The sequence below is a fragment of the Ciona robusta genome, chromosome 5 (assembly GCF_009617815.1).
Source record: "Ciona robusta chromosome 5, ASM961781v2".
Classification (NCBI taxonomy): Eukaryota; Metazoa; Chordata; class Ascidiacea; order Phlebobranchia; family Cionidae; genus Ciona; species Ciona robusta.
In genome coordinates, this window is record NC_143239.1 from 2,452,498 (window position 1) to 2,468,749 (window position 16,252).

A 16,252-nucleotide genomic window follows, 5' to 3' on the forward strand; every position below is an offset into this window, starting at 1 on the left:
ACTATAACCAGTATATAGATCTGTGTCGGTAGGTAAACATATCGCTAGGCTGTCGAATCTACACAGATGTATACGTAGTAAATTGCGTTAATTCACCGTATAGTAGAGAGCGCACGTTTTGGCATAGCCAGCCATAGTGGTCTGATTGGCGTATATACGTCCGATCAGTTAAAGATTACGCAATATCCGTTGTCGTCTGTAGCACATCTACGGATGTACATTGTGATGAAATAATAGCTACATCCAGCAGTCGAACGCTTCCTACCGAAACCCATTGTCATGTCATAGTGATTAAATGACAGCGTGACTGGAACCGCGATTACAGCAAAATATTTACGACGGTGGATTTTCTTAGTATAGCTTTAAAAAAGTATAACTGTTATGTAGTGTTCCAATTTAAATTCAACCTTTTTGTACATATCAGACATTTTTTGCTGAAATTAAATTAATAATTTGTTTCACGCAATATATTTATTCTCGCGTGGCGGGACAACGACTGTTGTTCACAAATTATTGCGTATGTAATTTTGTGGCCATTTTTTTAATTTTTTGTTTCCTTTTTTTTGTACTGTTTTGGAGCAGTCAATAGGAACCAGATAACATGGTGTTTAGGTGTGATTGCTGAACAGTTAAAATAGTGAACTAACATTGTACATTTCTTTTTAAACTTTAGATTTACAAACTTCTTTTTTGAATCCGCATTTTGAAATAATATTGCTGCCTAAATTAGAGCGAATGTTTTGTAAACTGGTTGGCAGCTACTAAAGGAGTTAGCTGGACTAAATAACATCCTGTTTACCACATATTACGCCCTTAATTGCAAATTTCCCTAAAACAGCTTGAAGAGGATTACTGTGTGTGGTGATAAAAGGTTTGTGTTTTCACTGAAATGTTTTTCATACAATCGTGTTGTGACTTTATACACGCGTGAGACGACTCAACTACGTCACAGTCTCTTCGTGTTTGTCTGGAGTTTAAATATAAACATATTGCAAAATGCGGTTGCTCCATAAATGACTGCCGCCTTAAGATGCCTAATTATTTCCTTTTATCTGGCGCACACAACTTGAATTTGCAACATAATTATATTTAATTAAATACACGATTTTAGGATTCCAGCTTCGCATTCAAACAGCAGTCATTATAAACAACTTGTACTTGTATAAACTCTTCGATAGAACTTTTTGAATTAAGCGGATTTAATTGGTCGTGACGACAATGACGTCACAGTGCGTTCGTCAATTTACGATGCTGCATTATGTAACAAGACATACCATTAAATCGGGATAATATTGAATTTTCTTTTGTAATTATGCGTAACGATTACGTCTGACAAGCAGAACGTAATCAAATCGTCACGTGACGATGTAGAAAAACAGGAAATGGACCGACACCAAATAACATCTTGTTTCGAATTTGCGTCACGAATAAACTTACTATCGACCGTATGGAAAAGAAATTATTTCTTTAAAACACCATGTCTGCCGCACATAAAACTGTAATGCATGAGAATTATAGAATACAACATCAGTATCTCTTAAATATTTCAAATTTACAACGAACAAAAACAAATTTCGGTATGTTTTGTTAGTTATACATGACATGTTTTTCTGTTGACATTTCATTTTAGCGATTATGGAGAAAAAGCCACGTAATACCACCGTACATTCATTATTTGTTGCTGTTTACACTTGTATGTCAAACATAAGCAGACCTATACGTATACCTCATGTTTAACGTTTTCGTACAAGCTGGGTTATGGCTTATTAGCGGTTAAGTCCGTCTGTTCGTTGTAATGACTTTTTGGATTATTTTTTATATTTTTACCGTGTTGTAAATTTCAAATACCCCAATACAGAGGTAAAATATAAACTGTATTCTCACGACTCCCATAGACCGTCGTTAATTATTAAAAACACGATCAGGATATTGGGATATTATGTGCAAAAGGTGTCACATCTCCTCTCACCCTATATGTTAGGAAATGTCGACCTGAATTTGTTATTCGAATGATTTTGATTAATGGTATGTGCTGCGTATGATAATTATCGTTCAATCTCATAATTACAAGTTAACCTATCCGCCTTTCGCTTCGTGACGTCACGATTACGTAACCAGTAAAAGCAAATCCGAACATAGCGAGCATATAAGTAATGACTCGATGTCTGGGGTGTATTATCGTTTTAAAGTGTATGGTAATACAACTTAACAGATAGAGATAAGACTTTAATGTTTTGAATTTCCTGGAAAAAACGAAGTGCGCGGATTGCACGATTTCAAACGTCTACGATGCTTGTATTCAAAATGGAACAGTTTATGGGAGCACTGTGATACCTTCGCGTGCGAAGGACAGGGTGATGTAAGTTCGATACGACGTGATAAGAAATCAGCCCGACGGCGTTTATGCGGAAAGGTCGTGCTTATATACGATGTTCTTGCGGCGTTGGACCTCGACACGACCCCGCGGACTTTTAATTAGGTTTTAAGGATTCACGGCACGTACTTATCGTGTTTCCATCACTCCTTTATAAATTGTTCATGCAGCTGTGATCGAATCGGCGTGAAAATAGAAGTATACAGTATAGGGGGTAAAGGGGACACATGCCAACACGCTAAGGAGAAAATGTTTTGTTTATGCTAATTTCGTAGCATGTATAGCGTGTTCCACGATATGGGTTGAGTGACTTTAAACACACACGTTCATAATATTTCTAGCTAATCCAAAACCGCGGCTGTTGGCTTAAAACCAAGGCCTCTGATTAAATCCGACCACAATTGACAACATAATTCGTGGCTTAAGGTTTTTAAGTACAAGAAAATCAAATAAATAAAGATGTGCACTTATATTTGTCAAAAAATCGTGTTGTGATCTTGAAGGCCAAAAACGTTAAAAATTAGCACACTTTAAATTTCTTATTATTCATTGTAAAATGTTATTTATGGTTAAACAATTTTTGCAATTCGCTATTTTTTATTTCATGTGAGGTATTGCTGCTTTTCTTAATTTTTTATAACGTTAAATTTGAAATTTCAGAATTCAGTCACTCTGTTATTTCGAAAATGAATATTATAAAAACAAAACTCGCGCTTTTATGATCTTTATTATCCCAATGATTACCCCAAAATACATGAAATTCCTAATATGAAAACAAGGTTACGTAAAATGCAATGGCGTGGTTCATATATGTCAACAACATGTCTCTGGTTCCGTCTGTTTGGGGTTTATAATGACGTTAGTGTTATGTAAGCCTCGATCCATCTGTTTTGATTGTGGTTCGTTATTCAATGCCCCAATTAAGCGTATACAGGCGCTTTCGTTTAAAAGTGTATGGTAGGGTGGGGTAGGATGGGAATTGTTTTCATGCACTTTTGTGCCGTTTGGTGGTAAACACGAAAGGCAATTATATAACCGCAGCCCCAGCGACTGTTAAAGAGCCTGAATGGTAATTGTTAAAAACTCGATCAGTAAATACCGGTTTTACGTTCAGAAAGTATATGGATTGATCTTACCCAAAGTACTATATATATCTCTTTTAGTTGTACTTTGGGGTAAGCGTTTTTAGGGGTAAAGTAAACGCAAATAAAGCTGTTTGCATAAAGGCTGTTAAAAAATCGACGTACAGTATTATTTTTCTTCCAACCATAATATTGAAATAGAAATTCCGCCATTATATACTGGACGTGATATTTCTTTGGTTGTTCTCAGCATGACGAAAATACAGACTGGTTTCCCTCAAAATACGTTTACACCCATTTTGGTGTGTTTTTTTCAAATCATAATACTGCGCCCAAAATTACTTTGTCCTAAACAAAAACGTCAAGACAAAATGTTCATACAAAAATCCCCTAAAATTTTGTGTTAAAAAGTTCATGTAAAATCCCTTCACAACCCCGGGTTAAAACTTGTAATTTTGTGGTCCGCCTATATTAGCTTGACTTAAACATAATAATATGTTGAACACGTCGTAATCATCTTGTCTTGTGTGTTGTCGGTTTAGGTTTCTTGGAGAAACGTCCAGAAAACAAGCGCCGATATGGATTTATATAATCTGTGGTGGTCTTGTAGGGAGGTTAAACAAGTATGTTTTGATTGTTGGCATGTATTACATACATGTGTATTCTCCTTAATCTAAATATAATGGGGTTCCTAGAACTGTTGTCACTTTTATCCCAAATACATTGATTTAACCTTTGATCCCGAGGAGGCATTGGAACATGAACGTTAAGGAATTTGGTCGAAGTTAAGTAGGACAGGCAAGGTGTGGGGACACAAATTAGCAAAAATTATGTTTTGGGGAGTTTGCCGGCGAAAAAAAGATTTTATCGCCTTTTACTTTTTCGGATCTAACTCAACGACCACACGCGACCCTGAGCCGTTGATTGAGTGGAAATTGCCAGATTGCGGATAAATGATGTCATCGGGCCATGACTTGGCATAAAGGGTGAAGCGGGCTTTATACGACACCCGGTATTTCCGACGTAATGTATATTTTCATTGCTGCGTATTTATTTTTTTGAAGTTAAGCCTCTATACTACATTCCGCGTGCAGTTGCGTGCCGTTGAAAACTTCCCAAGCAAAACTGACCGCAATTTCCCCAACGTCAGTGGCTACACTGTAATGTCACACACCGTGACAAAACTGGTTTAGACTCACGCAACATTCAGTCACGACCTAAGGCTTGGCTGACTAGTGTCGCTAAATTTGACGTGTTTCGTTTTTGGTCTAATATGGAGCAAGTGCCATGAACGCGGTTTATGGAGACGGATACGACTTGCTGCTTTATTGGTGTTTGTTGTGTGACTATAATGTTGTGTTATGGTATAAATATGGGCTGTGATCACAGTGTTTAAAATTTGCATTTTGCAGCGAGCTGCTATTATGTGCATTAAAGCTTACCAAAAACGGGCAGTTTTTCAGAATATTACACATACATGAAAAAACATACTAATATCACAGTATTTTGAGATATAGTAGGGTGGGGAAAGATGGGATACCTTTTTATTTTATTTTCTCGTCACATTTGGTAGTGAACAAAGAATATGCAAAGAATTATAAAACCGTATGCTCACGACTCCCATAGACCGCTTTTAATTGTTTAAAACACAATTAGGATGTTTGAATATAATGTACTAAAGATGTCTCGTCTTCCCCCACCCTACTGTATGTTGCTTTAAAGCTAGAATTCATTTAGCGGAAAACCGCAATTTTAGGCTTTGACAAAAATAAGAAACTAATTATAACAAATGACAAAAACTTTAGCAGAAAAACACAGCCGACCATATAAGGTGCAAGTATTGCATGTAGCTTGACGAAATTATCGTGTCTTACTCGCGTATGTAGCCGTATGTGTTTGTGTGCAGTTCGCATGCGATACGCCCTCTGCTTATCTCATGTAATATAAACAAGCCGGGCTCGTTGGCTAATTTTATGAATGGGACCTATTGTTCAGCGCGGCTTTAACGCGTATGGTGCGGCCGGGAATAATAGGTTTCGAAACATCGTTCGACCTTTGTTTTGTACTGCGCAAACCTAATACCGTCATAACCTATGCTGACCTACGCAACAGTTGGAATTATTGCGTGGTTTTCAGCAATTACGAAAGACACGAAATACATCATTTTATTAAAATAGCGGTTTGGAAAACAAAATTCATCGTTTTTTTTTTCAGTGTAACTGTAGAATCAAAACACTTTACCAACCGGAAAGAATCTCGTCTTTTCTGACGTCATAGACGAATTCTGAATCAAAACATTGGCCGTTGAAAGGTTGCGTGCGGAGAGTCACCAAGTGTTGTTCGATTACGCGCTTAATTCAGTCTACTGTACCACTGTGACGTTAGTGTTAACCCTGTGATATCACAATCACAACATACAGTACTCTCACGAGTTGTTGTTTCGCCACAATTACCGATTATGATTGAAGAAATGCCCTTTACACACAACAAGCCTACATGAAAAAATGCGGCTTAAAGAAAATGATAAATTACATTTGTTCTTCGTAAGTAAGTCGCCCCTAAGAAAAAATGACTCTTTCCGACGTAATTCGCTGTAAAAATCGATAAACAACGTCTTTAAAACCACGAAAACCACAGATGTCAGAAATTCGTACTACCATTCTCCTTCGTTAAACTTGTTTTTCATGACCAATTGTCGTCAGAGTATATCATTAAAATCCCTTTCTAATACCAAGGTACCAAGTCCAGCTGTTACAGACCTTTTACACAACCGAGAAATTTTAATTTCATCACTTTCACACAGTTTCTCCCACTCGCAGATTAGCGATGATTTATCGGGATTTAATCAGCAGTTATGTAATGTGTTGTTTGATTTATACTTGTTATAAAGGTAAGTTTTAACATCCTGTTTCTTTCTCCCAGTTATTGTCGGTTGATGAACGATGACGTATGTTTTGTCACTCCCGTTTTAAAGTTCCTGACAGGTCTTTCTTCTGCAGTAAATGTAAGTTTAACAGTTATATATGTCTGATGATGATTTTTGATTGGTGGCCAATAGGCCATGGCAAGTATACAAAGACTTTATGGGTAAGGGGTGGGGTAGGATTGGCCATGTTTTCATTCTCTTACTCGTTCCATTTGTTAGTAACAAGTAATACTTAGATAAGTATATAACTGTAGAGTGTAGTGATTGTAGTCCCATGGCTCTTTGTTAATTGTTTAAAACACGAAAAGGAAATGTAGGACGGGGGAAAATGGGATACTTTATTACATAATATACAAATACCTTGATCCTGTTTTAAAATATTACCAACGGTCCTTGGGAGTCCTGAGGATACGGTTTCATAATTCTTTGAATTTTTTATTTACTACCAAATGGGACGAGGAAACATAATAAAAAAGGTGTCCCATATTCCCCCATCCTACTATATCTACAATATATTATTAGTGAGTTACTGTTATACAAAGGTGAAAGCCTTTACCGTATAAAGCAAAATATAGTAGGGTGGGGGAAGATGGGACACCTTTAACAAAGAATATTCAAACATCCTAATCGTGTGTTAAACATTTAACAACGGTCTATGGAAGTCGTAAGGATACGGCTTGATAATTGTTTGAATTTTCTGTTTACTATTGAATGGGACAAGAAAAAAGAATGAAAAAGTGTCTCGTCTTCCCCCACCCTACTATATAACTGTTTCAATTACTAACATGTGAAAATACGAAAAATCGTTGCCTGTTACGTTCTACAAGGTCAAAGCTTTCACCATTTTGTGTTTTGCTGGCAACCTTACATTACATCAAATACCAATTTAAAACATTACCTGACCCGAAACACAATGCCGGTAATTGGATCGGCATTCAACCCCCAACTACCCACGTCATTAGGGAGAGGTAATAAATATGTTGACTCCTCTGTGACGTCACACTCTATTTTTCTCAGAAAAGCTGTGTTTTACAACAAAATTTAAAAACCACAAAACCCTTTTTACGAAAAAGTCTTTTCAAGGAATTTTATAAAAATTCGGAACAAGAGTGTTTTGTTGTTGGAATTGAAGATTTCATGTTTGTGGTGACAGAATTCCCCGCTTAGTCATGTCCCAGTAATCGGATTATTTTTTAAGTAAGTTGACACTCAAAGTTTAATAACATATGCCCCAACCATACGAAAATGTACAATTAAGCGAACGTCAACCATTAAAAGAAAAGTATACGTAAATCATAATATTTAAAAGATAAAAAGCTTTATTTTCTTAAGACATATACTGTATGAAAATAATTTAAATTTGCAGAATAAAAAATCGTTAAAGTATAGTGGGTTGGGGTAAGATGGTTTATGTTTTCACTCTCTTCTGTTGTTGATTCTGTAATAAACAAAAATGTTCACATAATTATATGACCGTATCCTCACAGAAATTTGGTAATTCTAAAAAACACGATTGGGACATATGAAATATTATGTGCTAGCGGTATCCATCTTACCCCACAGTACTTTATACCCAATCCAAGTTTGAAAAAATGACAAACAGGTAGCTTTAAAACCGCGATGAGAGCAATTATCAAAGCCCAACCCAACCATAGTTGCCAGCGGTATTACCCAACCACAAATCGTATGTTTCCGATCATAATATGTAGTTGACCTCCGTACATACTCTTGTTAATCACAATAATTTTAATTAAACTTGTATTTAATAAAATCCGGGCAATCGAAACAATTAAAGGATATAAATAGTTAGAAGTATATCGGCAACTGTGTAAATTGTATGAATATTAAAGCAATTGTAGCGACATTTTCCTCAATTATTTCATCATAAAATGTAAATTTAGTTCGTGATTATGATAACGATGATGTAGCTTAATTTTGTTTTTGATTTCGCGTGAGAAATGAAACCTATTTGATTTAAATGTTAAGATTGTCCAAGAATCACCTTAAGCGTCATTTATATAACAGAGAAATCTAAGCTTTTTTTTATCTAATAATAGCCGTGGATTAAATACTTATGTTTGGTAATTGGACTGCTGATGCATTCCCCCAACAAATAGATGTGTTTGGTGCATTTGTGTAAACGGATTTTGTAAAAATAACCTCACATGCGGGGTTTTATTCACCAGAGCAGGTGCTTACATTGTTTATAACTATATATTTTTAATATTGCGAATCTCATTTTAAATACAGCTGCCCCACGTTCAGCGAGTTCGAAAACAGCTCGATTTTTCTTTAAATTTAGAGTAAAAATTAAAATCGAAATCCAAGCAAATAAAAAGCTATAGTTAGGTGCACGGTTACCAAATCTAGCTTCGCATAAGGCTCCAGCAGAGCCTTTATGTTTTAAGTGCAGCATAAATGTAAAAGTCATATACCTCCAAACATGCAGCGTGGCGAAAAGTCGTATCTATATATTCCCTATAACCTATTCGTTTTGCTAAATAAATATAGCCTAGTATTTTATTAAATATAAACACATTTAAAAAAGGCTTAAAATAGCATAACATAATGCAATAAAATTTGTAAATAAACCAAAACTCGAATACGCTCGGAAGTTTGAAAAAATGACACTGAATATATTTTTAATAATTGGCACTTTGCTGTAAGTAGTAGGGCAAGGTAAAATAAATACCGCTAGCGGTTAGCACATAGACACATAGTGTCCCATATTTTATTAAAGTTTCTTTTTAATATTTATTAACGATCTTTTAGAGTCGTAACGATATATACGGTTATAAGTTCTGTATATGTTCCTTGTTCCTTACAAAACGGGATTATAAAATAACAAGAGCATGTATCATCCTATACCCCAACCTGGTGAACTAATGTATTATAAATATGCACCGTATAAAAAAATATTGTTTTTTAGTCTTTAGCGCGTGCTTAACAAAATTATAGTATAGAAAATCAAATGTATGTTCCTTGAGACCGAATGATGCATACGGGTATACACCCACGTTATAACGCAATAACATTAACACTTTTATGTGTTAGATATAAGTAGTTTGACCCCCAATAAAACATGGTTAACCTACGGGATTCTGACACCGTATTTGCCAAAGCCAATGTAATAAACGTGTATAATATCCCTTCGTGACAAACTGTGTACATAGTGTAGGTTCGCGTTAGTTAAATATTTAACACTTCGTTCGTTGCACTCACAGTGTGCTTAGCATACCTGAATAAACTGGTTAAAAATTAACCATTAGTTATATAGAGCATTATATTATATTAAGTAGAGTAATTTGCAAAAGAAAAGATAAATGCAATAGTAAAACGAATATGAAGGATGAATCATTTAATTAGGGGTCAGCGCGGTATTGAGAAAATCTGAGTCTTTACGGGTAGGCTGACAAATATTATTCAAAAAGCGAAAAATCTTTTATCGCATCCCTTTTCCCAAAATCTCAAAAGACCGATTGAACAAAAAGTAGACAGCCAGACACACCACATCCAATTGTTCGTCATCATCATTTATCGTACCCTTGTGTTTACTTTCTATTTTTAGAACCTTCGTTTTGGTTTAAAGTTTTAGTGACTGTAATACAAGAAATTTTCAGATTATAAACACAAGACTGGTAGGACGATAATAGAAAGTGTGATAGATCTGCAACATGAATCATAGCAGTTGATAAGTGAACCGTGTTTGTTTAGCGTCTCTATACTCAAGTGCTGAACACCGGTTTATCATCAGGCTTACGTCTGTCTCCATAAAACGGTCCATTGCTCCGGCGAGCTAGCACGGTGAATCACCAGTCGTTGCGCAATCTTAGAAATAGGCTTTCAGGGAGCAAAGCCTTGGGTTTTGCTGTCTGGTTTGGGGGTTAATTAAAATATATCACTTGAAACTGACAGCTTGGCAAGAAACTAGATAAACGAATCAGTGAAAATCTCTTTACGTCGTTTGTGCCAATCCTTCATTTCAATGTTTACTTAGGGAAGGAGGTGTTGGTTTACAGATTAACCTACCACCAGCAAAGTCACAGCTATAACGCAGCGCCGCGTGAATCAGTAACCCGACTGGTGTGCTACTGCTCTCTAGCGGTATTGATTTAGCATCGTCATTTTTCACAAATTTCGCTTTCTACGGAACGATACTGTTTTGCATGTCGTTAAGAATTTTTCTACCAAAAATGCTTTTGTTAAAGGGTTTGTAGGAGTTTAAATTAAAGTTAAATTTAAATCTTATTACATTTTTACCTTATACTATACCCACACGAATGTGTTCTGGTAATATATTCAATTAAAGTCTGTATATAAACACAGACTCTAGTTTTAAAGTAATGTCACCACCTAGCTCATGTTTAAGGCCTGTTAAAAATGTAGTAGCCCATGTGGTATGTGCCTTTGTTTAAGTTGCGGGAATTTTTTGTTTGGCAACACTGGTTTCTGGCAAAATGACGGTGGTGTTTCGCACAATTTTTGAAGTTTTGTTGGTCATGCTGTTTATTGTATTTGCACTGAGCAACAACTATTTCTATCCGTTATTTGTTGTACTGACCTATTTAATTTGAAGCTGTGTCTTTGTTTTTTCCCTCTGTTTTCAAATGATAAGTCAGCCTTTCGTTATAATTACGTATTTACTTATATACCTTACACAGAATTCCTTCTTTTTGCTGTTATCTTATATAAACGTTATTATGTTTATGACACGATCTGAGTACGACAGAGGTGTAAACACCTTCTCACCAGAAGGGAGACTTTTCCAAGTAGAATATGCCATTGAAGCAATTAAACTTGGATCAACGGCAATTGGAATTCAAACTGCTGATGGAGTTGTACTTGCTGTGGAAAAGCGAATAACTTCCCCATTGATTGAAGCATCCAGTATCGAAAAAGTCTTTGAAATTGACACTCATGTTGGTAAGGAGCATTACTAGTTCAGTTACGTACCAAAACAGCTTTTTTGTGTTATCGATTTTACCAAATAGACTTTACTGCTTTAAAGAACACGATTATTTGCAGCAAATTATTATGTACTAATGTCTGCAGTCTAAATGAAGGTGTGTGTTCAAATCTCACTTCTAACACCATGTAGTTAGTCTCTATACTCCTATTTCTAGCTTGTCTTGTATGTTTATATCATGTCTGGTTAGAATGGAAGAGAACGATCAAGGTTCATGGCCATATTTATGGGCTTATGTAACATAGAGATCGTATATCACCAGACTACACTACATATTATTGTCACTTAAAACTACTTTACATATTAGTGTTGCTTTATTTATTAAACATTGAAAAATTAAGATTTTGAATCCTGTTGGTTTTAGGTTGTGCAATGAGTGGATTAATTGCTGATTCCAAAACAATGATTGATCGTGCCAGAGTTGAAGCTCAGGTAACTTATTTATTCTTTATTTAAATTTTATTTTGTATGTATTTCTGTGTTTTGGCTTGTTTAATTGTACCAGTTGAATGAAAGAACCTTATTTGGTCTGTTCGACTTAGAAAGGTCAAAAAACAAAGTTCAAAACAGTTACACTAAATGACAAGTGTTATATCCTGCTTTTGGTTATGACTAGTACCAGTTACATTACATATTATTGCACAAGCCATAAACTGCTAAAGAAGGTTACACTCATTGACTCATAATAAGTTGTTGGTTGGTAATATTAACTTAATATTATTAAGTATAGGCTAAAAATAGTTTGTTCTATACAGAATCATTGGTTCACATTTGATGAAAAGATGAGAGTTCAAAGTATTACAAAGGCTGTTTCAAACCTTGCTCTTCAGTTTGGTGAGGAGGATTCTGAACCTGGTGCTATGGTAAGTAAAGTACTAGTGCAGTATTAATGCTGGATTGTGGTACCATCACTATTATTGTAGTTACACATATTAAAAACAATATTTTTTATGTATGTCTCTGTAAAAAGGCACAGTTGGTGTTTGGTGCAAATGGGTAGTCCACTAGTCTTCAAACCTTACATTGGTAAAATACACTTAACAGTAAAACTTATAGTTGTCAAACATACTCATTGATTAATCTGGTAAATGCAGTATGTTTTTTGCTCTGTTGGTACAGATAAATACTGTCAAGGTAAAGATAATTTCGGCTTAAAACTGAAGTGCTGAAACATACAATGGCACTTGTGTTTCCAAAGTTAGAACCACATGTTACCTCAGTCCGTAGGTACCCCAAGGGCCTTACATTACGCCTATGTACTTATTTTAATCGATCACTTTTATAATTTTTCAGAGTCGACCATTTGGAGTTGCTTTGTTATTTGCTGGTTATGATGAAGGCCTTGGCCCTCAACTATATCATTTGGACCCATCTGGTACATTTGTAAGTTGTAGTGCAAAAGCAATTGGCTCTGCATCAGAAGGTGCTCAAACATCACTTGAAGAACAATTTCACAAAGTACAGTAGTAGTTTATATGTCATTCATACTGATAAAACCAGACAAAAATATAGAAGCATATTTTGATTGCTTACCTGACTAAGTATTAAATTCTACATGTTTTTCACAAGTATTAAATATACAAGAAGCATGTTTTGATTGCTTACCTGATCAAGTATCAAATTCTACTTTGTTTTTCACAAGTATTAAATATACAAGTCCAAGTCTAAAATGACCTATTATTTTTAAGTATTAACTTTTTTATTTAGTGATAAACTATAAAATCCTAGGTTGAAGCAACATCTGTTTTAAGCTATTTTTAACTTAATCATAATTATTCTGCATTTTAAACATACCAGTCCATGACGATTGAAGAGGCACAGAAGTCCATACTTACCATTCTTAAACAAGTCATGGAAGAGAAACTTACTTCTACCAACGTTGAAGTTGCCACAGTAACCAAGGAGCAAAAGTTTCATGTTTTTACAAAAGAGGAAATAGAAAATGCCATCAAAGACTTATAACTAGGAGTTTGATTTGATGCTGATGGTTTTCAGTAAATGGATAAAGTTATTTTGTGTTGGAATACCAAGCATCCCATACAATGACTAAATTGTGCAACTTGAAATGTTCAATCTGCTAAAATGTAAACTTGTTGTTTTGCTCTTTCAATATGCATTAAAGTTCAAGATTGTTTTCAGTTGTAATATTTAGTAAACTTACCACATAGTAATAAAATGGAAATTTTACATTTTTTTCCTAAATTTGCTTTGTCTTTGTATAATCTGTTTTAACAGTGTTAGGTTAGGGGTAATGACATGAATTCTGTTGAAGCTGAACTACAGTCGCTTGAATCCATATTTTGCCAAGATGGAGAATTTACTGTGGAAGAGAGGACTGTAGATCTGGTTAAACTAACAATATTCAACTCTGTAAAAGGATTAAAATTCCAGTGCATTTTAACAAAAAATTACCCACATACAACTCCCTTGGTACATGTATTGATTCCACATCACACAAAGTCCCAAAATGCAGAATTGCAAGCAGAGCTTGAAAGTTACTTGACTCAAAACAATTTTTTAGGGGAGCCTATGTTATTTAATGTTTTTTCTTGGGTGATGGACAAACAGACGGACGTCGCGACGGCGAAAAAATCAGAAATTTCAGACGAACTACTTTTTACTACACTTCTTCAGTTGGATCATATGCGATCGAAAAGCAAGTATTTAAAGACGCTGAAATCGTGGACATCAGAGCTGAATATAAACGGATACGTAGCTTTTTATATAAGGTTTATTTTTATTGGTTTGCAAGGCTATTCCTCTAATTTAAAAGAGTTTGTACACCGTATTAAAACTCAGAAAATCGACGTGGATTCAAAGGGCCAACCGTGCAAGGAGAAAATGATGAAAGTGTTATGCCCGATCGAAGCTCGGGAGTCACATTTAAACGAATTTAACGTATTCGAACTGACTTCTTCCAAAGAACTAAAAACGTTATTTTCGGAAATTGGATTGAGCAGTCAGTTTGAGAATTATGTACCTTCTGTTAGTCGTTAAAATATATGTTCGTTTATCTTTCCTTTTATATCAATTAATATCGTTTGCGATCGATGGCATACTAGCTGATCAGCAGTAATAAAAAAAGCGACACGAGAACACAAAAGTCAATGCTGTTAATGAAAACCGGGACATCTATGTAATCATAAGCGTAACTCCTTTTTACAGCCAATCACTGGTGGCCAAATATAAGGCAACGTAGCCAAAGCTACACTATAAGCTACCATAACGGTGACCTGTGATTACTGTGTATATTATCTCTAACAGCAAACGTTTAATAGATTACCCTATGGTATGAATATAAAGGGCGCTGTGTCAATATACGCATAATAAAGCATACTTTATTGAGTTTAATAAACCAAAGGCGTAAATTATTATTAGACACTTACCTTTAAGTGATAATTTCATATTTTCAGATGTTTCAGAGAGCAAAATAGTATCGAATATATACTGAATATATATAGCGTTTTATACGAACTTGAAGAGACAACTTCGTTTAACATTTGATTAAAGAGTTTCTTATATAAGAGATTACTGATTTGCAATTATGGCAAACTCATTCTTCAATACTGAACTTTTATTTATTTCTTTTGTTGCCATTCTCTTTATCATTCTCCCAGTTAATAGTAAAGACGAAGCTGAATGTGAAGGTAAGATGCTGGGTGTTCAGAATGTATTATTTTCATAATTTGTACCAAAGTTCATGGATATTTACCACTACGTTTATTTCAGTTTGCTTAAAGTTTTTGACAAAGTTTCAAGACACCTTAAGTAAAGAAGGCATTAGTGATCTAAAATCTATTGATGAGAAACTGAGAGAAGTTTGCAAAAAAGCAAGAGGAAAAGAAAACAGATTTGTAAGCTATTTTAAAATATTTATTAGATCTATGACTTCTTATTTACTGGTTTATTTCGTATTTAGAATAGAGATCTTGAAATAAACGAAAACAAAGTTTTGGTTAACATCCCATGTGTAGCTAAAGATGTTATGTATTTGGGTTATGCTATTACTTGTTAGTTACCTTGTATTTTGGATATAATTAATACTAAAATTTGCTAGTGCTACTACATTGGAGGGACTGAAGATGCTGCAACTGGGTTGTTACAAGAAGTCACAAAGCCTTGCAGCTACCACTTGCCACCACAGAAAATTTGTGAAAAATTAAAAAAGAAAGACGCACAAATTTGTGAACTTCGATATGGTGAGCAATAAACATCATCATAGATCCTAAATCATGATAATGGCTAAATTTATTCCTGAACGTATGTATATTTCTGCCATTATACTTGTCTCTATTGGGATAGTAATCACTTACTAACAGAACTTTACAAACAGAGAAACAAATTGATTGGAAAAATGTAAACTTAAACAAGATGCGCGTTAAGCAATTGAAGAAAATCCTTATGGATTGGGGTGAAGAATGTAAAGGTTGTTTAGAAAAACAAGAGTTTGTCGATCGTGTCAAAGAACTTATTCCACAATATGTCAGAGATGAATTGTAGACCAGTTGTTTTTTTGTTATTTTTTCTGTGAGTTAGGCAAGTCACACTACTGATATACTGTATTATGTGTTGATAAACGTAACAACTGTAATTGCTTTTTAAGCTGCTTATAACAAATACAACTTCATTCCTTACGCAGCTATTTCTTTCATTTAAAATTCCTGCAGTAAATCATAACTTTTTACAACGATCATACGCTACATTACTATTTGGCCAAATTGGAGATATTATTATTAAACACTTTGGTTGTTTTATTGTGTTTGTAATTTTATTTTTGGTTACGCTGGAAGAAATTGTGAAACTAACTTAATTTTGAACTGTTTTTGATCTGTCAAGCTGTGAGAAGTAGGGTAGACCAAGAAAGGTTTGGTAGTATTTTGGGCTGAACTAATAGGTTTTATACA

General features: G+C 34.8%; 3 protein-coding genes across 3 annotated transcripts; all 3 read left to right on the top strand.

The window, feature by feature from the left end:
• Positions 1 to 10,941: 10,941 nt before the first annotated feature.
• LOC149735521 (proteasome subunit alpha type-5-like) lies at positions 10,942 to 13,535 on the top strand. The gene is made up of 5 exons (XM_089878385.1): positions 10,942 to 11,305; positions 11,713 to 11,780; positions 12,104 to 12,211; positions 12,642 to 12,806; positions 13,146 to 13,535. Exons 1-5 carry the CDS (start codon positions 10,990 to 10,992, stop codon positions 13,308 to 13,310), a joined length of 822 nt encoding a protein of 273 aa, XP_089734511.1. The 5' UTR covers positions 10,942 to 10,989; the 3' UTR covers positions 13,311 to 13,535.
• A 30-nt stretch (positions 13,536 to 13,565) lies between these two features.
• LOC149735522 (RWD domain-containing protein 3-like) lies at positions 13,566 to 14,512 on the top strand. Its single transcript, XM_089878386.1, has one exon. It carries the CDS (start codon positions 13,605 to 13,607, stop codon positions 14,343 to 14,345), a length of 741 nt encoding a protein of 246 aa, XP_089734512.1. The 5' UTR covers positions 13,566 to 13,604; the 3' UTR covers positions 14,346 to 14,512.
• A 239-nt stretch (positions 14,513 to 14,751) lies between these two features.
• On the top strand, positions 14,752 to 16,102 carry LOC149735523 (mesencephalic astrocyte-derived neurotrophic factor homolog). Its single transcript, XM_089878388.1, has 4 exons — positions 14,752 to 14,995; positions 15,078 to 15,202; positions 15,406 to 15,547; positions 15,682 to 16,102. The coding sequence occupies exons 1-4, from the start codon at positions 14,893 to 14,895 to the stop codon at positions 15,846 to 15,848; spliced, it is 537 nt and encodes a 178-aa protein (XP_089734514.1). The 5' UTR covers positions 14,752 to 14,892; the 3' UTR covers positions 15,849 to 16,102.
• Positions 16,103 to 16,252: the final 150 nt, after the last annotated feature.